This window comes from Micromys minutus, assembly GCF_963924665.1.
Source record: "Micromys minutus genome assembly, chromosome: 1".
NCBI lineage: Eukaryota > Metazoa > Chordata > Mammalia > Rodentia > Muridae > Micromys > Micromys minutus.
The window spans coordinates 130395943-130421676 of record NC_137969.1 but is presented as its reverse complement, the minus strand read 5'-3'; the positions used below and the strand labels follow the sequence as shown (position 1 = coordinate 130421676).

Sequence of the window (25734 nt, the reverse complement as noted above, 5' to 3'; positions counted from 1 at the left end):
AAATGGGCTTTTTTAATTCAAATGAAAGGAATAGTATGAAAAAGGCTATTGTATTAGTCAGGGTTCTCTAGCGAACTGAGAGAATGAATATTTTATATATATATATATATATATATTGATTTATTAGAATGGTTTAAAGGCTATGTGGTTCAGCAATGGCTGTCTACCAATGAAAGGTCCAAGAATCCAGTATTTGCTCAGTCCATGAGGCTGGCATCTCAGATGGTCTTCAGTATATGCTGGAATCCCAAAGTAGTCTCTAATGCCGGTGAAGGAATGGACTTGCAAGGAGAGCAAGATCAAGCAGGCAAACAGAGAGCAAGCTTTCCTTTTCATGTCCTTATATAAGCTGCCAGAAGCATGGCCCAGATTAAAGGTAGATCCTCCTACCTCTACATAAGATCTGTATTAAATAAAAGTGGGTCTTCCCACTTCAAATAATTGAGAAAAAAGTATCCCTCAAAGGTGAACCCAGACACTTGAATTTTAGTCACTTCCAGATGCAATCAAGTTGCAACCAAGCATAGCCATCACAATTGTTAAATGACGAGAAAGGTCAGCAATCAGTGTAATGACCAAACTTCACTGCACATTTCACAAGATCATTTTTATTGATTATCAAAAAGCAACTGATTATTTTAAGGTACAGTCTATAAACAAAACATCTTCATTTCTATCAACATAAAAACACTATCTTCCAGTCAAAAGCAATTCCTAGACCACAGATACACATGTGGTAGACAGGGGCTTCTAGAGCGACCCCCATCTTCTGACACACTGTCTCCTGTAATGCTTCGCAACTATCCGAGTTGGAGACAGTACTGGTTCTCAGGACAGCTGTGCTCCTCCCTCCCCTCGGCACGCTCTGCTTCAGCCATGCCATTGTCCTCCTACAACAACCCTTCACTAGTTTTGGCCCAGTTTCCATTCACTTTGACTATAGTCTTCGCTAAGTTTGTGTGAGTATAAAACAGTATTTTCCAAGGGTCAATAGAAAGTCTACAACTTAACGAAGTTCATTAGCATAAGTCAAAATTATTGTCCTTGCAATTAATCGCTAATTTAGAGAATGTTTGTCTTATTTACAAATTATGTAAGCCCAAGTACATTAAAAATATATTCCCTCACAATGTTCCACTGTGGGTTATCATTAGAAGTATTTAGACACATCCAACTTTTGGCTCATGCATTACTGTGGTCTTAACCAAAAAAATGGGGCCATTTTTCTCAGCAGAGACATGAATAGAACATAATTCTAAGTCCTTTGGTTGAAAGGGTATTTGGTTATGGAAAGGAGCGGTCAAATACAAAAGTATCCCCCCAAAAAGAATGAGAGAAGTCACAACTAGCACACCCAAGTGTACATGCACTAACTACATTCTATTTCAGGTACTTGTCTAGCTGTAAAGATGTGATACTACGAAGGAACACAGCTGGCAGCCTGGGCTTCTGCATTGTGGGAGGTTATGAAGAACACAGTGGTAATAAACCTTTCTTTATCAAATCCATCGTCGAAGGAACGCCCGCATACAACGATGGAAGAATTAGGTAATGATTACTTAGCAAAACAATAATATTCAAGTATTTGTTTTCTACATGTAAAAACTTGGCCCCACTTGGAAGAGAGCATAATAGATTATACTTTCCTAAAGAGTGAGGAATTAAAACGTGAGTGTAATAGGTAGCAATAAATCCAAAACTAACCAGCTTTGGTCCCACCCTGCAATTTCCTATATACCACAATACCTTCTGACTTAAGCTGAGTGGGGCTAGGAGAAGTTATAGGAAGAGGGAAAATCAGGTCAGAATTAAAATGGACAAATATGGCAAACTCTAAGGCCACCCAAGTCCACTTTGAGGATCTTCAGTCATGAAGTAGTTCTAATCACAATGCTGTGTTTTCTTTAGATGTGGTGACATTCTTCTCGCTGTCAACGGTAGAAGTACGTCGGGTATGACACACGCTTGCTTGGCAAGGATGCTTAAAGAACTTAAAGGGAGAATCACTCTCACCATTGCCTCTTGGCCTGGTACTTTTTTATAAAATCAATGATGGGTCACAGGCTAGGTAAAATTGTATTTATCTTGTCAATTTTTATATTTAAAGAGTATATTGTAAAAAAATGTCAGAAAAAGTATGACTTATGAAAACAAGTTACACCTCAGAGAATGTTCTCAAAAATAAAACCTAATGATAATTTTTACTTGGTGTGGAGGATTTCTTATCACTCCAAATCTTTTAAGTTTATATTTTTTTAATTCAATAAAAAGTCCATAAAAACGTATATGGTTTGTATGCCATGCTTAATTCAAGTCAATTACAATTCTGGTATAAGTGGAACTGAAGACAGAGCACACTGTGGGCACAATGGATAATGGCAGAGGAGTTAAACAAGAAATGAATACCTTCTAAGTGACAGCAGTCCTCTTACTAGGCTCTGACTGCCTCACCCTCTTCCACACCATGTGCCCAGGCCCCCACTGCTCTGTAACCCTCTTGGGGTTAGTCCAGATTGTAAGCTTGTGTTCTGGTTTTAGTAAGAAATGACTGAGTTTGTTTTTATTCTTAATATTCTTAAAATAAAAAATATTTCATGTTCTACACTACCACTGAGCCTTGGAAAACATGTTAACAGCAGCCAAAGCACCTTGACCCTTGCTCAAACAGATGGCCATGAAGTGGTCTGATGCTGTGCCAGTCAAGTTCATGTGCCTGCTGGGAAGCACACAAGTTACACCATAGAGGCCACCCACACGCCTCATACCATTTATAAATTTAGATATACAAATAGTCCATTTAGTTACTATGGACCCAAATTCAGAGCACTGAAACCTGCTATCAAAAACTGTGATATCAACAATGGTCCAAGTTCTTAAACACGCAAGAGTGTCAGAGCAGGAAGACGAAGCCTGGTTCACTTCAAGGGAGTTCCTGCAGCGCAGCACCTCTTTTGCAGTAGGATCCCACTAAATAGAAAGCCAGTCAAGGTGAGTCCGACCTACACCACACTGTGCACACATGGCCGGCCTTAGCTCTAAATCCCCTGCTGACTTATTCACATTACTTTCTTAGCTATAAAGTAATTTCTGTCTTTTATTCTTTAAATATTACAAGACAAAGATTTTTAACTTAACACAAAAAAAAATGCACACTTTTATTTTGGAAAAGAAAAAGTTAACGTTTCATTCTAACAGAACAAGATCAAAGGTATATTTCTTAAACATTATCCAGAAAAATAAGGAGATTTACAGTATCTATTTCTGGGACTGACGTACAGAAGAGGTGGAGCCTACTCAGCAGGGGCGGCTTCGGTGCTCTCCTGCTCGGGGACCGGCTCACTGCCAGCCTCTTTTCCTTCTTTGCTTCTTTTTGACTTTTTGTGCTTATGTCTTCTGTGACTGTCCCCTTCTTCACTTTCATGACGACGTCTACTGTTGCTGCAGGAGAAGGAACTGTGTTTAACAATGGGGATGAAATCGGTCACCTTCACCCACACTGTCCAGGTCTTCAGTACCATTACTTTGTTCTAAAGACTTCATGCAAGTCTTTTTCAGAAAGTCTTTACAACTGGAACAGGAATACTATTTTAAAGGATGAATTTTCGGACACAATGGACATTAAAACTGATTCTAATTTGTTTTAAAACCACAGGCCCACATTTTTTCCTTTAAGCCAAACAGCATTTTAATATTTTATTATAAAGATTGAGTCATATGCCCAAATTCCCCTCTATCAAATAGATAATGTAAAACAAACAAAAACCACTGAGATACTTCATTTTTATCCCATGCTAAATGGAAGATTTTAAAAGAAATGCAACCTTGTCAGATTTAGAAATTGTCTTTGATGCTCACAGGAAGGAGCTACACCAGGTTGCTCTTGGTCTTCCAGTTAGGAACAGTCTACAGTTAGCTCTCTGGAGCTGGGTCACTGCTAAGGAACAAACCTGCGAGAGGACTTGTGCCTCGTTTCTTCCTTCTCTCTGTGGCGCCGTTCTCTGTGCCGCTCTTCCTTCTCCCGACTGGCTCTGTGGCGCTCATAGCCTCTCTCCGCATACTCCCTGTATCTGTACCTCTCTTCATCACTGCAACGGAAGCGCAGATGCTGACACCAGGACTGTAACTTAGCTGACTGGAAAGGAAGAACTTCTGAAGCCCAGCAGAAGCCAGAATGTTCCCTTGTGTTTGCTGGACCAAGTCACAGATCAGTGAGATACCTGACTAACTAAAGAAGGCAGTGCACTAAAATAATAGCATCCTGTTACATCTGTTTTAATGACGGAGGTCTCATATTACATAGCATTTATTTCTGGAAAAAAAAAGGGACCTGCAGTTGATTTAAATCTTAACAAATATTTCTTTTTGCTCTCATTTTATAATTATATGTATTTATATATCTCAGATATATGGAGAAAAGTCTTATCTGCAAAGGACTGGCCATGTAGTTAAGATTTCAAGAATCTTATGTGGCTCACAATGGCTTCTACAGTAGAAGGAAGACAAAAGAGGTTAAAACCTTTTTTAAGTGTTTGCTTCTTACTAACAGAAATAGAAAAACTTCCACCAAGTGGAATAACCTCAAAGGAAAGAGAGCCACACCACCTGGACATCTAGCCACTTCTGTCCCCTCCTGCTGTGTATGTTAAAGACAAGGCTAAAGACTTCAGTGCGTGGATACAAATTACAGCTCTATTTTCTAGTGATTATATACATGTACTACTATGCCTGGCTTTTTTCTTTTTGTATTTGACCCGAAAGTCAAGACTTTAAAAGCCAGTATCAGACAATTCTGTTATTTAAAATAACCATCTTTTGGAATACTGTCAAAAGCTTTATATTTAAAAAATATGTTCAATAAAAATAATTAGGAATTTGTATGCAGCAACAAGATGCTCAAGAATCTGCTGGGAACAAGAGGCTCAGAGGAGTAAGCTGTACAGAAGAACGAACCAGCCTGTGACCACCTAGCAAAAGGTGTAGACAGTAGTGAGATTAAATACCAGAACACACTGCTGCCCAAATAATGACTGGAATATATTAAGACTGTAAAATGTTTCATGAAAGCATGTTTTAGTACACACATGCACATGTATGGATACAGCCATGTTTTTCCTAAGGAGCATGTCATTGACAGGCAGCACAGAGTAGCAGCATGTACATGAATACACAGCACACACTAAGCCCATGTGTGCCACTGGGGATGCTGAAGCTTCACGCCTCTAAATCTCAAGGTTTCTCATCTGTAACTGACAACCTTTTCCAAGCTTTCCATGAAACCAACAGTAATGTTTATGAAGTGCCCGGTGTGAGAGTAAGCTATCAGTAAGTAGAATTCTTGGCCTGCTGGGATAGCTCAGTTGGGGAAAGGTACTTGCTGCCAAGCCTGACAACCTAACTTTGATCCCCAGTTTCCATTTGTCTGCTGAGCTCTAAAGGGTGCTATGGGACGAGCATGTGCACACAGCACATAATACATAAATGGAAATTTCAAGAAATTTAGTGCTTACATTTTCAGAAGTAGACCGACTCCTATAAAGGTTTCTGGGCTTCTAAAAATTCTCTCCAAGGTAAAACAAACCAGTACAGTGACAAATAAATATTACAATTAACTCCATCAACAAATAAGGTTTTCTTTGTAATGACTCCAACTAAGCTTTCATAAAATAACCAAGGCCAGTTACTTCACAATGCTATCATGTGCAGCCCCCCTTTTCCCTAGAGGCAATTCTTGGGGCTCTCAAATGCTGCAGGCATGAACACCAGGCCGTTGGGGAGTTGGCCCTTCATGAAAATAGCAGCAGCTTCCATCCCTTTCTGATACACGCCACAGAGCAGAGGTTGCTCCAGGCCTGGAACTCATTAAAGCACATTTCTAACATCCTATAGCCTTCGTTCTGGCCCTCAATTAAACTGCCTTAAAAACAGATGTTAAACTGCTCTCTAATTTTCAAAACAGTGACCCTGTAATTTGTAATGCAACACGTACTATATATGTTTTGCTTTTAGAATATTTTTTTGTCAGTCTTGAGAAACAGACAGACTTATTTCCCATGTGTATTTCCAGCAGTTTTCCTAGGACAAGTCAGAACACAGAATTCCTCTACCTTTTGTTTTTCTGGCTTTAAGCTTTTCTTCAAACTTAAGTAATGCCCTAAAACTCAGCAGCCTGAAAATTAAAGCACTGTTTAACCACTGACATTTCCCAACTCAGCAGAAACCCAGGAGCCCCTTTGCGTGCACTAAGATCCTTCACCATGACACATACATTTTATAGACAATATGCTACTTCAAAGGTACATTGTAACCACATTAGAAACTAATCAACTTCCTGAAAAAAATCCTGCCCTTGAACTTAAGAGGAACTGTGCACTTCGGTGGCTGTGACCAGCACTGTATGTCCAATTTACATGAATGTGCCATACCGTCATTTACCTATTTGAACAATAAAATATTGTATTAAATACCTACTATGTGCTAAGTCATAAGCAAACTGGGTGGGAGAAGAGGTATTTTCATAATTCTTTCTAGTTCTTTGTCATACACTCTTGGACTGAGTCAGCTTAAAAGTACTATGAATTTAATGTGTAAAGACAATGTATGAGTATTTATGCATTTTAGGATACAGCACTATTTCTGGCTTAGAAGAGGACTCAAAATGTCATTCACATGAATTAACCATTAAAAAATAGGTAGGCCACTCAGTATTTCAGTATTTTTAACTCACAATACATATTTAAAGTTGCAGTTTTATTTTAAAATAACATTTATTAGGAATGTATATGAATTACCAACTATTAAGCTTGTACCTAAGAAACAGGATGGAGAGTAGCAGGAGAGAGCATGGCTCAGCTGGTACTCAGTTTTCCATGCTGCCTAACCATAACCAATCATTAAGAAATTATGTTTAGGTGACAAGACATAAAATTCCTTTAAGAGCCACATGAACAACACGGTTTGAAAATTGCTGCTTACAGTACTTCGAATCCCCAAGAACAGAAAGATAAATTCAAAATGGCTTTTCTAACCATACCTTAAGTATTTCTTTCCCAGTGAACTGGAATTCATTTCCCATTGAATAAAAACTGAGTAAAAATGAAGTGTGCTCAGCTCCCGCACACCTAACGAACCTGTTGAAGACACTTGGGGTGGGGCTGTGGTCACGCTCCCGTTCCCGCTCCCGGGTGCGCTCCCTTTCTCTGTCCCGGTCTCGCTCCCTTTCTCTGTCTCGGTCTCTCTCTCGGTCTCGATCTCGATCTTTTTCTCTCCGTGCATAATAGTCCCACTGCTTGGTGGTGTCCACAAGGCTAGGCCATGAAGGAGCGGAACTGGTAAGGTGGGGAAAGGCAACTAAAGAAGAAAGCACATTAAAAGCAAAGGTTATGGTACTCGGCATCATACTGGCTTTACCATGAATAAGAAACCACAAACTTTCCAATATCAACACCAGAAACAAGACACTGTTCATTCTCCAGTACCCACAGGGCAGCTCACAACTATGATTCCAGTTCCAGGGGAATCAGATGACACCTGGTATAGGGCACTGCATACATGCACATGGTGCATAGATATACATGTAAGCAAAACACGTATGTGTGTGGTGTGTGTATTGTCTTTTATAAAACCATATTCTTTTATAAATCCATATTCTGAATACTTGAGTACATGATATAAAACACATGGGGAAAGGATTTGAGAAGAACGGTTTCATGAAGATGAAGGGGTTCTGAGCATTGACTACTATTCCAAAGGACCCAGGTTTGATTCTCAGCTCACAACCATCTTAACTCCAGTTCCAGGGGATTTGACTACTCTTCTGTTTTTCTTGGTCACCAAGGATGCTTGTGTTTGATACACAGACAGACATACAGAAACTGGGCCTATTATGAAGCTTTGGGTAATAAGGAGGACTTTGGGTAATGCTCTCCAGGAGGACTGTGGGTCATAAATCTTCTTGCACTCATTTCTGTCCTGGCCATCAGGTGAATTGTATGGCTTCATTAAGCACACAAAGCTTAAGAATCATAGGTTTGTCTAAGTTATGGTTGCAAACCTTTAAATCTGTAAGCCAAAATGATTTAAAAAAAAGTTTGTCTCCTAATATTCCTGGAAAAATATATTTTTAAACTAGGTGTCATTTCATAAGCAGTCTTCAGATCAGACCCAGAAAAGTTATTATTTTATGTGGCTCAGGGGCATGAGGATGAATTATGCATTCTAAAACAAACAAAATGAAGGTAAAACAGAAGAGCAAAGAAGCTGTGCTGTCTTTTCCTCTCTTTCTCTTCCCCTTCCTTCCCTACTTTGTACAATTCACTTTTAATTAATTAAAGGCTTGTACCTGGGAGGAAAGTTGGGAGCTATACAGACGAGTGAGTGTTACTATTTCTGCTTCCCAATAGTAAAACCAATCTCATGCTCTCTGAGAAAAAGTTGAGTTCTTAATTAGCCATTTAGAAACAATTCTACACGGCTGGGTCAGTGCTCTCAGGAATGACTTTCTGATATGGGCTAGTCACTGCTTCACCTGCACTGAAGCCAACACATGGGACAGAGTGACAGGAACTCCCGATGAATGTCATAAAAAGGTAAAACCCAAACAGACCCAATGAGTGATGCTTAGGGAACGCTTACAGATTGTAGGTGCTGTGCTAAACTTCAACTCTAGCTCCAGTTTACATGAGGAAAACATCTGAATTCATCCACGGTTACCTAAGATAAGCTGGACCCAAGATCCAAGCACAAGCAACCACAGAACCCATGATTCAACAATTACTTTGTACTGCTACAGGGGTACAAAGAGGGAGGGCGCTTGTACCCTGTTGGAGATGGTGGAAATTGTGAAAATGGTGGCTAATACTGGGACACTTGGCAAGAAGAGGACAGGTGCCTCAAGGTGCCACAGCCACAGGGGGATGTTTTATTTTCAGTTTAATGACTAAGCACATAGATTCTAGCACAGAAATGCCTTTTAAGTCCATTAATATTTCTTCTGCCTTCAACGGAGGAAACAGGACATCATAATGTCCACCTCCAGATTCATGCTGTAGGGAGACCAGAACGTGCTACTCTGAAACACAGGTCCCAAGAATGATGATGAGATAAATCATCAAATCCACAAAGGCTCAGGTACATCTCTTGCTCTCTTTACTAAGAATGGGAATTGATCATGGGAGATCATTGGCCTGGAGAGCCACTGCCAGCTCTTTTCTTTATTGTTGCTATACATTCTATCACAGAACCACAGCTTGAGTCACTAATCTGGTCAATTAGAACCAATGAGTTCAGAATTTTTTACAGGAGCATGGATGGGATATTATTTAAAGGCACACAGGCAAGTGGACAATTTACTGATGTCTATGAAATGCCTCTCCCTAAACCAGCTGCATACATACCCTTGGGGAAAGGTGGGGCCTCTTGTGAAATGCGGATGGGCCCAGTTATTTGCTTTGATCAAAGTTCCTGTGTTAGTGCAATGGCCATGTCATACTTAGAAGGCAGACAGCTTTTACAGCATTGCACTCTATCTCCTGCAGTGCTGTCTGAACCTTCCAAGGGGGAGACAGATGTCGATTTAGGAACAGACATTCGACGGTAGTTTTGGATCTCTCATTTACAGTCTTTGGTGTAAGCCTCTCTGTCTTCCATATCACACAGTGAAACACGCTCTTGATGTTTTTCTCTTGCTGTCTGTCTTTAGGAGGGGTTCCACCTAACAACTGTACAGGTTTGTTCTTCCACCCATCCACAGGGTCACTGTCCCTTGCAGGGACTTAGGACCTCAGTGGAGAAAGAACCTGCAGAAAGGAGGATGGCAAGAGTGTGGTTCCCGAAGCAGTGGCACTCTAGGACAGGCCGGACTCCACAGAAAGTCATTCAAGCAGCGTCACAGTGTTGCTGGAAACCCTTCTCAAACAATGAGAATCCACTATAACGTAAGATATTGCCACGGCTACTCCTAGTGGCCAGCAAACCACCACACACAAGACTGCTCACTGAAGGGCTCAAGTCCTCACTAGCATTTTTTAGCAACAAAACCAACAAAATATTTTGAAAATTAAGGGCCACATGCTCCTCAAAACACATTCCTGAACATTTATAAACGAACATTACTTTCCTACGCTGGGGAAATAAAAAGCCTTGTGTACTGGGTCTCATCATGTTTGCTTTACTGTGCTAGTCTGGAAACCGATGCTGCCGGTGTGAGCACAAGCTCTCTAGGGTCAGGCCACACACCTGCAGTTCCTGAGCTTCCTGTCCCCACCCACACCTGTGCACAGCAGACACTGTCACCCACTGCTCCACTGAGTTAGGAGGTAACTTTTCTGTCTAGTCACTGGCTATCTCCCTACTGACCAATGAACTGAATAAGGACAACCATTATGACTTACCACATTTCAAAGCAAATAAAGGAGCACCAGAAGCCTTTGGTGTACATAAAGTTGTTAAAAGTTAAAAAAAAAAAAAAAAAAAGAAAAAAAAAGAAAAAAGGAAGGCAGTGGGGGTAGATGAAGGTGACATACACATAGCTTATATATTAACAAACAAACAAACAAAAAACTAAGGTTACCTGGAAGCCAGGACTCATGAACACTGAGACTGGGATAAATCCTAAACAGCTTCAGAAAAAGCTGAATTCTCAAAACCTGTTGTGCCACACTTTTTAAAAAGCATCAACTGATACATAAAGTATATTTTCTGAAGCAGTCTGACAGATGTACAGACTTAATTCTTTCAACTGCTGTTTCTTAGTTACTCTGCTAACTTAACCCATGAAAACTCGTTTCTATTTCTTTACCAAGATGTACGTTGCTGCTTCACAGTGGGTCTGGGTGGTAACTTACCGTTGCCATAAGGAAATGCTCGTGCAGAACGGCTGTCGTAACCAGAAGAATGGCCACTGTGAAGAAAAAGTATCCTTATATCTCATGCAAATGTGGACTCAATCTTATTACTACTTCGGTGGAGACAGAAAGAGAGCAAAGGCAAAATTTAAGTCTGAAAATCTGTTACACGGTCTTGTTATTTTTTAATATGATAACGTGGATTTTTATACCTCAAAAGCCTCAGACCTAATACCTAATTGCTCGTACTGTTCAGCATAATTCATGCAACCAATTTCAGTTTGCTTAGTGAGACAGGGAAAATCTGAGACTAAAGAAATGTTTGAGGTTTAAAACTTAATCTTAAAAAAAAAATTGGTTTTAATGGCTCTAAGTTAGTTATAAACCATGATTAATTAGTACTCTAGATAGAGCATTCTGAGTGAGAAACAAGTGTATATGTAACAAGAATGCAACGAAACTACATCCTCACCTCTAACAGTTTGCATCCTGAAGCAGCACTCTGAAAACTACATGGATGGCTTGATGCCAACACACTACGTGAGCCATGTCTCCTTTTGCTTTTACGTAATCTGACTATTACTTTTTAGATGATCTCTACTCAAGTGACATAGTGGAACAGTTCCTATTTACTAGCGAGTTCTGCTTGCTGAGATACGCACTGCTCTAATCCCCACAATGAAGTTGACAGAGACAGTACACTAGCAACACTGACGTGAGATTCTAAGGGGGTTAAACACAATACTACTACTGTGGGAGGAATATTCTTCAGTACAGGGGAGTACAAGATATGAGAAACTAAGGTCACTGCCTTAGGGGACAGCTTGGTGGGTCCATAGGAAGCAGGGATGCAGCGGGGTAGCAGGAAGCAAACAGCTTTTCTTTTTATTACGGCACAGTAACAACTGTTCTCTCCCCTTTCCAATAGGTAAAAATTCATAACTAATAATTTCTAACATTCTTTTCCCTGTTTTGATATTAGGCTACAGCTCCATAAAAGTAATTAACACAGATTAAATTTATGCATGGACAGGTGCTATGACTATAGAAAACACAAGCAAAGACACATTTGTAAGGTTCTGCTGCAAGGCTGTCAATGATCGACAACTAGAGTTTCACACTGCTTTACCTTTCTATGGTTGGTATAAGAGATGGAGGCGGAGCGCCTGGTGGAGGGGGGAAACCTGAAACATTCAACCAAAGACAAGATATTAACAGGATGCATATGTAATATTAGGAGTGAAACACAGTTGCTGAATATCACTAATATTCTCTGAGGACACAAACGTGCTTCTCTACATCATAACGAACAGGAAAAAATAAAGCTGAAACTTGTAAACAGTTTTTTAGAGCAATAACATTGTTAATTAACAGTCTGGTCTAACACACACAGCACAAACTGTCAGGACACCGGTCTTATTTTCAGCACCACACACAGCCCATTTTGTGTGTTTAAGAAAGTTAGTCTCAATGCCTTACCTTTTCCACATAAGATATACAGCAGCAGTGTTGCCATCACATTGTTTTGAAGAAATACAAATAAAATAGCATTTACCTCCTTTAAAAATATTTTGAGTTTCAGATTTATAGAAATTTCTTTAAAGCATGTAATTTGTAAATAAAATCTAGCCAGCAAATATATGTGTTCATAGCAAGAACATCTGCCATGAAATGTTCTTTAAATAACACAACCCAGCACACTACTTTACAAAGCAAAGCACATCATGAAATTTTTGGATTAGTCTGGAGGCAAATAATCTGTACCTTTGTCTTATGCAGTAAGCGCTCTCATGAACAGTCACTACATGAAATCCCACAGAGCAACACGGCTAAGAGGGGCCTCACTCAGCATGCAGTCTCCTCCGTCCTTTCAGAGTATGACACAGCACCACAGCCCAAGCAAGACTTCACAGTTCCACAACTCAAGAGACCTATTTTTTTCCAGGTTTTAACAACCTGCACTATTAGCAAATGCATCAAATTCAACAGTTTAAACCCTCTGCCTGATGGAGACAAGTCCATTACTGTGCTACCTTCTACCCATTGGCCACTTTCCTGACGACGTAATGCCGCCTCTCAGTATTCTCTGGGGACATGCATCCCAGTTCTCTCATTCTTCGCAGAGCTTCATTAAATCCGTCTTTAGTCCTGTTTCAAACTATTTTAAGTTTACTATGCTTGTCACTCTGTCCACGCTTAGCCTCTGTAACTCTTCTACTAATCGACACAAGCCCAGGTCTGGCAATTACAACACAAGTCTCCTAGTCCGCGGCCTACAAGACACAGGTTCACAGCCAGACTGTCTTTCAGTCCCTCAGACGGCTCAGCCTTTTCTCAGCCACATCCACACACACAGTCAGTGACTGTGTTCCTAGCTAAGCATGGGCACTAACTTTTGCCATCTGAATTTCATTTTCTGCTCACAGAGGTCACTCTGAGTCGAGACCAGACCCTCTCCTCAGCAAAATCACTAGTGACTTTCGTCACACTCCTCGGTTTTTGCACTGAGCTCAGTAACTCTCTCAGTGAGAAGGAACGGACAGAACAGAGGGAGACAAGGCTAGGCTACACAAATGCTCCTGTACTACACCACCCCAAGGCCCAGGTCACACACTCTAACAAGTGCTCAGCTAGTTGTTAAGCCGTACAGCTGCTGTGTGGTCTAGAACATATTTTCTCATGACAATGAATTATGACAGTGGGTAAACAGAAACCATGATAAAGTCAAGATCAATTATTTTTTCTTTTTGAATCACTTTTACATAAATAAAAGTCATTGGTCTAAAAAGCTTTTCAAACAATGATTTTACTTTACATCTTCTACTGTTTTCCTCACAAATTGTTAAGGTGAGAATTTCTATTTCTATAGAAAAGGGTAAGACAAGTTTAAGAAAACTAAACTGTCTTAATGCTGCAATGAAGCGAAGGCAGAGCTGAAAATAGGACCTTGAAATCCCGGTGAGCTACTGTACATTCTAACCACATCAACACCAGCCCTCCTGAAACTATAAGCTTCAAACTTCATGTTCATTAACAATGATGGAGAAAACATGAAAAAAGTTTTACCTGGAGGTGGTACAGTTATTGGAATACCTAAAAAACAAGTGATGAGATTTAATACAGTAACTGGATTTCAGAACCTGCTATGTTTTTATGCCATCACCAAAGCAAACTTTGAAATAAAACCCCTGACTCAGGGTCCTGGCTTGGCACAAGAGAAGCGCTTGTTTTCATGTGAACCAACAATTCAAGTACAGCATCCAACTTCCTGATGAAGCACCAGGCTAACAACCTCATAACAAGATCGCCCCACTAGTTGGAATCACAAATGAAGTTAGAAGGCACATCACTTTAAAAAAAAAAAAAAAAAAAAAAAAAAAAAAAAAAAGCACACTTTGTGATATACAAAATCAAGCTCCGTGACATTGAAAACCTCACTAAATTTGGTCAAGAGAAACTGGTTTTGTTGGCTTAGCACTTCAGTGCGAATCCTGCAGGGAAGGAAAGATTCAGGCAATCATCCACTTCTGAAAAGGCCAGTGTGGGCTACTCAAGTGTGAAAGCTGGTTACTGATGTTTACCAGAAGCCAATAGTCAATACTTTCTTTGATTTGTGGAAATAGAAAGGGTACAGAAAACTTATATGGACAGACACATACACACAAGCATAGATGACTGCCTTTTAGAGGTGATAGCAAAATAAAATTGAGTATCTGCATTATGTGTAAACATTATATCCTTTAAGAAATAAAACTATACATGAACATTCTAAATATGCACTGGCCAAGTGTCCCCCCACCCAAAGTACTAAGCATCTACAATTAAATCCAAAATTTAAGAAATATATGAAAGCCAATGTATATCATGCAAACGGGAACTATTTTTAGTTGAAAGAAAAATAATGATCTCAAATAACAAAACAAGAAAAACTTTTTCCTTAAGAGTTTTGTATTATAAATAAATTTCATTGTTCAAACAGTTTATTAAATTCTATCTTTAAAACAGCCTCAAAATTAGCTCAAAGAAGAGCTGCATGCAAGTGAACAGAAGCCCTTTCCAGTGTTTTCTTGGCCAGAGAACGCTGCTGCTAGCTTATTTAATCTGCTCTTGCAGACATGTTTTATTGGAGTGAGGCTTTCATGACTAAGAGCTTACGACAGCACATGGCCTTGTACCACAGACTCAAGTACCTGATCAATCACCATGAACTAGGTAGTTATGGAAAATGCAGCGTGAAGAGGCATGAAAGGTGGCCATGGCAATCACAACCTACCAAGCTAACCTACAACAAACACACTTCCATCCACCCCAAGGTTTTATCTCGATGCTTCTCATGTCATTGAAGTCTTAGAATCTAACAGAGAACCAAGAATTCCAAATGCAAAGTTAAAAGAGGGATGGTAGAAGGGGGAGAGAGAGAGAGAGAGAGAAAGAGAGAGAGAGAGAGAGAGAGAGAGAGAATCTCACAGCAGTACAAATAACTTTACACAGAACCTTACTATCTGAGTTTGTTTTCACATGTAATACATGAATGCATGTGTGTTGTTTTTAATGTGTAGACCAGTTCTCTCTGCTTTCACTTGAGTAGCATTACCTAAACACGTTTATGAGTAGCAAGCACTACTTTAGCTAAAATTTGTGCAAAAATAAAAAGACACAATTACTAGTCAAGGATCTTCAAAACTTAGTCCTCAAAAGTATTTAAACTTAAACACAAAAGTATTTAAACTTAAACTTAAACGTAAAAATAAACACAGAAGGCACATGACCAAGCTAATTTTTCTCCAAAAGCAGTCAAAATTACTGTGTTGATTAGTTTTGTGTCAAAGTGACACAAGCTGTCACTTTGAGAAGACAACCTCAACTAAGAAATTGTCTCATTAAGATTGGCAAGTCTGTCTAACATTTTCTTAAACAGTGAGTTGTGGGACCCAGCTCATGGCGGTGGTGGGGTAGCGGGAGGGAGTACAATCCTGAAGAGGGTCCTGAGCTGTGTCAGAAAGAAGGCTGAGCAAACCAGGAGGGATAAGCCAGTGAAGTCTTCTGCTTCAGATCCTTCCTTGAGTTCCTGCCCTGCCTTCCTTTGGTGACGGAATATGATGTGGAAGTGTAAGCTCAATAAATCCTTTCCTCCTCATGTTGCTTTTGGGCAGTGCTTTACCAAAGCATTAGAAACCATAAATAAAACAATTATAATCTGCCTTTAATTTTAATCTTACTATATTAATATCCTAGAACAGACTTATAAAAATCAACTGGAACTAAAAATAGAGGGAAAAAGACACATGTTATATCCAGTAGTCTTTCTAAATGGTGCCTCTACTATAGAAAATTTGCATGCTAGACAGGGCTTTTCCAAGGGAGACCTTTACTGATATATGTAAGATTTTACCTCATTGTAAACAACTCTTTGGAGAAAGGACTAGAAAGCTGATGAAACATATAACCAATTGCTTGACAACCCAGAAATATTTCCAAGCAATAATTAAGGACGTTTAATAAAAAATACAGTAGAAACCTACATTTAACTTAAAGATCTCTAGTATTTAACTATTTAAAAAACAAAACCAAAAAAATAATGTAAGAGACAGATTCATTCCAAAAATCATTTTTCTTCCCTGGACAACTCTTAATAGACTTAAAACATACAAATCTTTTTACCTTTTTAAACTCAAAGAGGTGTTTATAGGTTGCAGAAACCTCAGTCATGTATGTACACACTGTGTTGCTTAAAATGATATGATCGTTTTCAGCAAAGATGACAATGCTATCCAAAAGCCTTTGTCTATTATGTGAAACTTGTAAAGGAGAAGTAAAACCAGTCCGAGCAGCTCCACAAAAAACAAAAAACCCAAACATACCATCAAGTACTCTGCTTCTGCCATATATGTATGCATACATATCTGCATGTGTTTGTCTCTTATTCTGTTTTGAGACAACGTAGCCCTGGCTAGCTTGAAACTAGGGAAACAGGCTGCCCAAACTCAGATACCTACCTGTATTTGACTTCCAAGTGCTGAGACTAAAAGCTGTGACACTCTAGTCTGATATTAATTATCTGAAAAAGATGATTATTTGCCTGGAAAGCCTTCTGTAACAGTAGTATATTAAAAGTTCTAGCAAAGTGATTATCTATTCACATTCATGCACTTCTTGATCAGAATCATCTAATTTGTAACTTCTGGGACATTCTAGAATTTCTCATTCAAAATGTCCAAGGCAAAACACAAAAACAAAAACAAAATCCCAAAACTGCACTCCCAAGAAATTCTCAGACAAGGTTGTTATGCTGGGACCATACACTGGATTGCCACCCACACTTCTAATCTTAACTTTGAGAGACTCAGTCATACAGTTGAAAACTAAAATCAACTTCAAACTGTTATGAAACAAAGGCACTGACACATGACAGTAAAGTATGACAATTTATATGACTGGCAGACACTCAGCAGAAATGGGGGGGGGTTTAATGGGCTAAAGATAGACAGACAGACACATAGAGAGAATATTTAGTAGCTTTTCCACTATGTCATGACTATTCCTAAATGTAAAAGGGAGTCAGGGAAGAACCTAAAATTCCACCTGGGAAATGAGGTAAATAAAGAGGCAGTATTTCTGCGAAATATTAGAAAATGACAAAATCACATTTACCAGGAATTCCTACAAAATACTCCGAAGACACATATTTAAAAAAGAAAAGATTGAACAACAATTGTCTGTAAGAAAATTCATTTTCACCAGTGATTTGTAGAAACATCCTAGGCAGCTTCTAGCATGGTCCCACAATTCCTTGCTCCTGGTATGAATGCCTTCACACACTTTGGCATCTGAATCCTCTTCTACGTGAGAGGAACATCATTACACAGACACAATGCAAAACCCATGCCAAACCCACAAGGCCATAGCCACGACTGGGCTACAAAGACAGGGATGTCTGCTAGCACTTCTCATGTTGAGGACCACACCCAGTGAGTAACTCAAGTCCTTTTGGCCCACAACCCAACAAAGAAAAGAATGGGCTAGAGAGAAGACTCAGCAGTTTTGAGTAGCCTAGGCTCTTAGCTCCCAGCACCCACATGGTGATTCACAACCATCTGTAATACCCTTCCTGAGCATCTGACACTCCAGTCTGATCTTGGAAGTACCAGATATGCACACAAAATCTTAATACATATAAAATTAAAAAAGAAAGCTAACTTTTGATCAAAGTGAGTGAGTTTAGAGACTAAGACTTACTCAGTAAAGCCCTTAGAAATGACTTCAAAGTCTGAGAGAAAGCTCCAAGTAGAGAACTTGACTAAACTATAGTTAGATTCCTAACAGAGACAAAAACAATATGCCATTTTAAGATAGGAGATTCTAGGATTATTTGTAATGTAGTAATAGAACACATAATACATACCTATATTTTATCTTTTAAGTCCAAAACAAAGATAAAAAAACTGGCAGAATTGTGTGAGTTCTGCTTCCTGTCTCTCATTAATTCCAAATCCCATCAGTCTCTAATGGAAGATCAGAAAATCCTGACACCTAAGTCTCATGTTTCTACTTTAAGACGAAGTTAGAGGCTTGGGTACAGACAGTAAGTCAAATGTACACAATTTTTAAAATACATTTAACAGAAATGCTTTACAAATTAGAATATGAACATACACATATATATTAAACACTGCAGAATGCCATGAACGACTGTTTTTTAATGAGTATACCAAAACAAAGAAAACCCACCCACCTACCCACTCAACCAACCAACCAACCAACCAACCAACCAACCAACCAACCAAACAAACAAACAAACAAACAAACAAAAAAAAAAAACAGTTGTGGAACTCACACCTAAATTCTCAAATATCTGGGCAGGCTGAGGCCAAGACGGACTAGAGATCCTTCCTAACTGCTTTTATGAGCTGGGTTGGAGGGTACAGTGCTTGCTCTGCAAGCATAATGACCAGAGATTACAGCCAGGTAAAAAGAAGCATAAGGCTGTATCTGTAGTCTAGGCTAGGAGACTATACAGCCAATCCCAGGGGCTTACTGGCTAGTGCCCAGCAGAGTGCTCAGCCTCCAGGTTCATTCAGTGAGAGGTGAGACACTGTCTCAAAGAATAAGGCAGAGGACAAAAGAAAGAGACCTGAAGTTAGCCTCTCACTTCCACAGCATTACAAGCAGGCAAGTGTATACCCACCCTACACAGACATGATTTGAGCATCCATGTAAAAGAGGACATTGAAAACCCATCTTAAGCTTTTAATATCTATGAAATGTACATAAAACAAAATGCAACATTAGAGCTAATTAACATTTAAAAGTGTAAATTATGAACTTTGCCTAAAATTAGTTTACCACCATCCAATTCTTCTGTTTTAGAAACAAATTAGATTAAACACCTCTGATGAATTACGAGATTACTCCTCTATAGACGACCCAGAAAAGGCAAACTCAGAGAAAGAAAGCAGAACAGAGGCGACCGACGGCTGGGGATGGGTGCAGTTACTCCTGAAAAGGCAGAGATGGGGAGGTTTTAGGTACAGTGATGCTACTAAATAAACGAGTCCTCACTGGTTAGAATGAACGCATGTGTGTGACAACGGGATCTGACATACAAAATAAACTAGTCAATAATACCAAGCATTGTAAATCTATAGTATTTTATTCTAATTTTCAATGATTTCAAACCTGTCAGTTAAGTATAAGAAAATGTACGCCCAGTAGACAGTGACACCATAGTGGAATGGATTAAAGATCTAAAATTCTGTTCTTACAAGCTCCCTGACCCCTGCACTTCATACCAGGGAAGGAAAACATCTTCTAAAACGCTGTTATGCATGTACATAATCCTGTGATTCAGCCTTCCTAGCAGGTACAGACTCACTTCAACTTGGTTAACAAAGTAAAGTGTCTGCACCATGCAGTTCTGCTATGTTCAAGTAAATTGGTTAAAATTTGAAACCTCACTAGAACCCACTTCACATAAGTCTATAAAAGCTGTAACCATAACCGTATCTTAAGAAAGGACTGGCTAGTGATTCCACTATTACTTGCAAGAGTATGGACTCATACTAATGTGTTCCTGAAGCAATCTCACAGAATAGAATTTTGATTCAATAAACAGTGAACAGAACTTTAATACAGAAGCCATGACTAATCACCATTTGTTTTTAAGTTACTACTAATGTGGTTATATTAAACACGTTAGCATTCCCAGAAGTCTCTTTCATCTCTGTTCGGAGTATACTTCTCTACTCTTCATTGTATGATGGAGTATTTTGACCCCCTCAGTGTTCCTGAGGAGGCTCATACGTGTCTTCAGACGGATGTTTGAGGAAGAAGAACAATACACCTCCTGCCAACGATTTGAGACTGTGTCTTGGAAGAGAACTCTTTCTGTCAGCGTTTTTTTTTTTTTTTTTTTTTCTTTTAATTCAGAGTTTTATGTGTATGGGTGTTTCATCTAAATATATGTATGCATACCAGATGCATACCCACTGTCCATGGAGGTCAGAAGAGAGCACCAGATACCTCAAACTGGAGTCACAGATGTTTGTGAGCCACCACATGGGAGCTGGGAACTAAAACCAGGTCTTCTGCAAAAACAGCCAGTGTTCTCAACTGCTGAGCCATCTCTCTAGACCTTTCAGCTCATAATTTTAAGAACTATTTAAGAACACTCACAAGTCTTATCTATAACCCTCCACACAGAGATGATGACAAATATCAACTTCCAAAGCAGAGAATAGCTAAAAATACAGTTATGCTGTGATTAACAGTGTAAGTTAGGTCTGTTCAAAGCAAATCTAGATATGCAGTCTATTTTCTTAAGAAGAAGAAACACTATTAACATCCAAAAAATATGGACATATTGTTAGTTTATGTTTCATTAGGCTTTGAGAAAATTAACTTTTAAAGAAAAGTTAACAATAAATATATTTAAAGAAAGTCTCAAAAGGGTTTTCCCCCCTTTATGTTTCAAAATTTCTAAAGGAAGCATAAAATCAGTGTTTAAGAAATACATAGTATCTTTCAACAGGTGATACTTAAAGAGACCCTACAGCACAACTTCCTTTCCAAGGTGCCTGAGATCCAGTGGTTTAAACTAGAGCAGAGACATGACAGTGTGCTAGTGGGTCTACAGCAAATGGCACCTTGAAATGCAGCTCCAGTTTGGCTGGTATGTTACCTACACATCCACATAGTTTAGGTGGTGCGAGGCTGACTGAGTGTACGACCTGGCAATCTAAGTCACCTCCTGTAGAATAGAACTTAAATGTGGCTAATTTTATAGTTAAGTCAGCTAACATGCTCAGGAAATACCAAGTGTATACAAGCCTAACACTGTAAGAGACAGAAATGCATTATACTCCTGACAATAACACACCACAGTAAAAATAATGGGTAATTCAGATAGTCAACTAACAAATAAACTAGTATGAATTAATAATTTCAGACAGCAAACATGCCATGGTTAGATACCTCTTAAATATGAATAAAAAGCAGGAAGCTGAGCATTAAGCATATAATTAGGCTAATCTACAGAAAAATAAATGGTACTATATATTACAATGTCACAGATAACCTATAATTCAAGGACTTGTTATCTTTATGAAAATTTACATAAATACATGTGTGTTTTACATTTTGTTTTGTGTATGGGACAAGGTGGTAGAGTCATGTGGAGGTCAGTGGTCAGTGCTCCCCTTTCAAAGGTGGATCCTGAGAATCAAATTCAGGTCATTGGGATTATTAGTATTAGTAACAAGTGCTTCCACACAGTGAGCCATTCCTCCAGCCTAAGACTTATTATTTTACAAACAAGGGCAATATAGCAAAGAAATGAGAGAAAGCTGCCATTTGATAAAAATAAATTTCCATAATGCCATAGCCCATCAGTAATATCCTACAGTCTCCTGGTATTCTGTAACAGCAAAGTATTCTTCATTAATTCATACTTTCCCCCTCACTGCTTTCATTGGCCAACTACTCTTATATACATAAAATGTAGTTAGCCTTACGAGGATACTGCTTCACGAGTCAATAAGAACTTTTTTTTTTCTATTTTCTTGTAAAAATCTGCATGCATCTGGAAACATCATGCTAGGAGAACCAAACAGACACAAGGAGTCAACAATGAATTCACAGAGAAATCTGGGGACAAACTCAGTGAAATGCAGAGTAGAATGGAAGTTGGCCACAGGAGTTGGAAATGGGGATGCTGTAGACTAGGGAGCAGAGTTTCAGTCTTAGGTATTTACTGTAGAGCAGTGGCTACAGTCAATCATAACTGCTAATTTCAAAAGCTACAAGGATAGATTTGAGGCTGGAGTGAGGACATACTGATCTTCCAGAGGATCTCAGCTCAGCTCCCAGCACCCACATCAGGCAGTTCACAACAGCATGTAACTCCAACTCCAGAGGAGTCTGTACCTCTTATCACTGTGCACATCTGAATACATATGTGCACACACGCACACACACAAACATGAGTGTGTGCGTGCACACACTCATAACTTAAAACCTTTAAAGAATAAATAAATTTTAAGACACCTCACCACAAATATGTTGAGTATGTGAAATGATTAAAGTATATTAATAAGCTTAAAATCATTCCATAATATAAATACATACATGAAAATACACTGTAACTCATAAACAAATACAATATTTATTGATTAAAAGTAAAATTTTAACAATTTAAAATTTCAAAGGGAAACTTCAAGAACTTTAGTACTAGTAAAGTTGAGCATATTAAAAAATTAACTATTTTTACATTTTATCATTTTTTAAAGCAGACTAAGGAACCACACTGTATCTTTACTATGAATCACCTAAGTGCCTTTCATCTGATTAATTCTCAACAAATCTCAAGAGTTACAGGTCCAGTGTAACTGGACTTGAAAATGTTCTGTGCTCCATCCGTCTAGAGTCATTCTAGACTAGCATACTGCATTTCCTTCTATTCTAAGATAACAGGTTTTTCTAAAGCCACAGACCATTTCTCACCTTATTTGAGAGTTAAAGTGACAGTAAAGGACTCTCAAGTACTTAGGACACAGGGCAGATGGAGTAGGTGACATCTGGCTCTGGACTCTGATCACACCTGCAACTTACAGGGAACATCTTGCTCCCAAACCCAGAGTGAAAGCCCCGGGGCTTCAGTAAGAAGTAATTTTATGAGAAGAAAAATTCTGGATCATGTTTCCATACAGTTAGACTAGAACTGAAGCTAAAGTTCACCATTTGCTGTTGGCACTGTCCCTAGGAAGAACGGAATATGTATCTCAATCCACCTGCCAGTGTTGTAGAAGCTGCTGAGGCGAGAAGCAATGAACCTTGCCGAAAAAAGCGAAGACCACCAGACGGTCTGAGGACATCGGTGGAGAGGGCTTGCAGACTTTTTTCCTCTATCACTACTGCTTTGGTTTCTAACTATTGTTAGAAATGTGTTAAGACTTATTCTTCTTGTTTAAAAGAAAGAGACATTAAATACCCAGCACTCAGTGGTCATTTCCTAAACAGAAATCATCACACGGAAATTTGGAGGTCAATATTATCATGTTTATCCTTCTCTACTTTGAAAAATTATTTCTGCTATACTGAAATAACAAGATACAATAATAAAAAGGACAATAAATACAAGAATAAGTAAGATTCAGTGTGAACCTACTGAAGATTAAAAAAATGGTACTTTTAACACAGTATAATTAAGCATAGTAGTACTTCCAAATATATCTCTTGACCTGTCAGCTCCAAGTTTGAGAGACTCTAATGAAGCAAAGGCCTCTCCCCCACGACTTACCTGGGGGTGGAATCAGAGGTGGAGCAGTGCTGACAGTTGGAGGAGGTGGGAGAAATGGAGGAGGAGGAAGGTGAGTAGGAGGAGCCCCTGGAGGGAAAAATGGAGGTGGTTTGCTGAAATTGTTGTCTACTTCAGTGGCAGATCTGTCAGAAAGGACCTGAAATTAAAGCATAGTTAATTAGAAAGAAAGTAAATGTTCTTATCTAATTGAATCATGCTAAGTTCACCTTCTCTAACCTAAAAAGTTAAATAAAATGGTTTTAATTCTCACACTTTTAGGGGGTAATATTTCTATTTTCTTCTTCTGACTTTATTGGATAGATTTTATTTATATTTCAAATGTTATCCCCTTTCCCAGATTCCCCTCCATATTCCCTATCCCATCACCCCTCCCCCTGGTTCTATGAGGGCGTTTACCCACTCACGCACCCCCCTCCCACCTCCCCACACTGACATTCCCCTACACTGTGGCATCAAGCTTTGGCAGGACCAAGGGCTTCTCTTGTCACTGACGTCCAACAAGGCTATCCTCTGCTACATGTGCAGCTGGAGCCATGGGTTCCTTCATGTGAACTCTTTGAATAAAGGTTTAGTCCCTGGGAGCTCTAGATTGCTGGTATTGTTGTTCTTATGGGGTTTCAAACCCCTCCAACTCCTTCAATTCTTTCTCTAACTCCTCCATTAAAAACCCTGTTCTCAGTCCAATGGTTGGCTGCAAGCATCCACCTCTGTATTTGTCATGCTCTGGCAGAGCTCTCAGGAGACAGCTATATCAGGCTCCTGTCAGCATGCACTTCTTGGCATCAGCAATATTGTCTGGGTTTGGTGATGGTATATGGGCTGGATCTCCAGGTGGCTCAGTCTCTGGATGGCCTTTGTTTCAGTCTCTGCTCCAAGCTTTGTCTCCATATTTCCTCCTGAGATTCTTTTTGTTCAGGGGTTAATGCTTGTATGTGATTGTCCTTTTAAGTACATTATGTGAGTATATACTCACATACCTAATGCTAAGACGTTCATATACAAAGCCTAGGACAAAGAACTAGACTACCAAAAGATCTTCAGTAAGAACTAGTCAAAACATTCCAAGTTAGAAACAAACCCAGAACAGCAAGTCACTTCAGACAAAGTTCAAGTACTAGAGTTAGGTATAGCAATGATCAGCATAGATTTAGCTCTGAGAAATTCACATGCCTACAGGCCAGGCATTTGAGGATCTGATTTCACCAATTACTGCTAATTAACCATGTGGTAACAAGTAGAAAACAAGCAGTTATAAAACGTAAATAACTTCCACATGAGCCTCTGCTAAGAGCAAAAGGTCCCCCTGGAAAAGAGTACAGGATTGTCTGTGTGACTGGCTAAAAACAAACTCCACAGGACGACCCAAGCTTACTAAAGCAATTGTGCAAATGCAACTACCATAGACTGGGATCTCTACTCATCATGTGACGTATTCCAATGTGCAGTGAGACTCTTACTAAAACATATCATTTAAATATATAATTCTTATATAAGTATATAATATCTTTCTATATTTGGGTACAATAATTTTGAGTGTTCTATTCATAACCTATTAACATTGGAATTGATTTAAAATGTTATAACATTATAATGGTAGGAAGAAAAAGAAGTATCTTCTACTTTTACAAAAAATTACCTTTCAAGATAATTTAAGATAAACTAGCAAAAAATACTAAAAAGCACATTTTGTATACTTTATTGACAATAAATAACCAAGTGGTAGAACTCTAGCTGGCTCTCCTCTTACCTTTCAATGAGCTTATGTTTATAGCAACAAAGAAAAACTTCACTAAGAAATTAAGATTATGGGAAACTTTTCTAATATAAATATGGTCATTGGTTCTGCATCTGAAATCCATCTGTAGCAGCCGACACAGCCTAGCAGTAGGTCTACGCTCACATGCACTCACTGCATGAACTACACAGTGCAGAGCAGTTAGTTTTAGATACGAAACCTGTATATTGCTGTTCTCATTTGCACGCCGTCTTCCTTCTACTCGGCTGATGGTTATTGTCTGACCAATGACATCAATTGCTCCAGGTAATCTCCTGAAACACAAAAGTTGAATCAATTCTGTT

General features: G+C 39.0%; 2 protein-coding genes across 10 annotated transcripts in view; one reads left to right on the top strand and one right to left on the bottom strand.

Moving 5' to 3' along the window:
* LNX1 (ligand of numb-protein X 1) overlaps nucleotides 1-2047 on the top strand; it is a 101485-nt gene extending 99438 nt beyond the window's left edge. For both annotated transcript variants that reach the window (XM_080927626.1, XM_080927627.1), the window contains 2 exons: nucleotides 1390-1548; nucleotides 1909-2047. In XM_080927626.1, coding sequence (XP_080783752.1) covers nucleotides 1390-1548; nucleotides 1909-2044 — 295 coding nt within the window. In that variant the 3' untranslated portion in view covers nucleotides 2045-2047. The remainder of the gene's footprint in view (nucleotides 1-1389; nucleotides 1549-1908) is intronic.
* Nucleotides 2048-3214: 1167 nt separating this feature from the next.
* The window catches only part of FIP1L1 (factor interacting with PAPOLA and CPSF1), a 55931-nt gene continuing 33411 nt past the window's right edge, over nucleotides 3215-25734 (bottom strand). For 4 of the 8 annotated variants that reach the window (XM_080927645.1, XM_080927649.1, XM_080927647.1 and 1 more), the window contains 8 exons: nucleotides 25611-25704; nucleotides 23635-23791; nucleotides 13908-13934; nucleotides 11971-12025; nucleotides 10842-10897; nucleotides 7128-7347; nucleotides 3948-4085; nucleotides 3215-3438 (listed from right to left, as the gene is read on the bottom strand). In XM_080927645.1, coding sequence (XP_080783771.1) covers nucleotides 3291-3438; nucleotides 3948-4085; nucleotides 7128-7347; nucleotides 10842-10897; nucleotides 11971-12025; nucleotides 13908-13934; nucleotides 23635-23791; nucleotides 25611-25704 — 895 coding nt within the window. In that variant the 3' untranslated portion in view covers nucleotides 3215-3290. The remainder of the gene's footprint in view (nucleotides 3439-3947; nucleotides 4086-7127; nucleotides 7348-10841; nucleotides 10898-11970; nucleotides 12026-13907; nucleotides 13935-23634; nucleotides 23792-25610; nucleotides 25705-25734) is intronic. The other 4 variants (XM_080927646.1, XM_080927650.1, XM_080927648.1 and 1 more) reach the window with 1 other exon arrangement.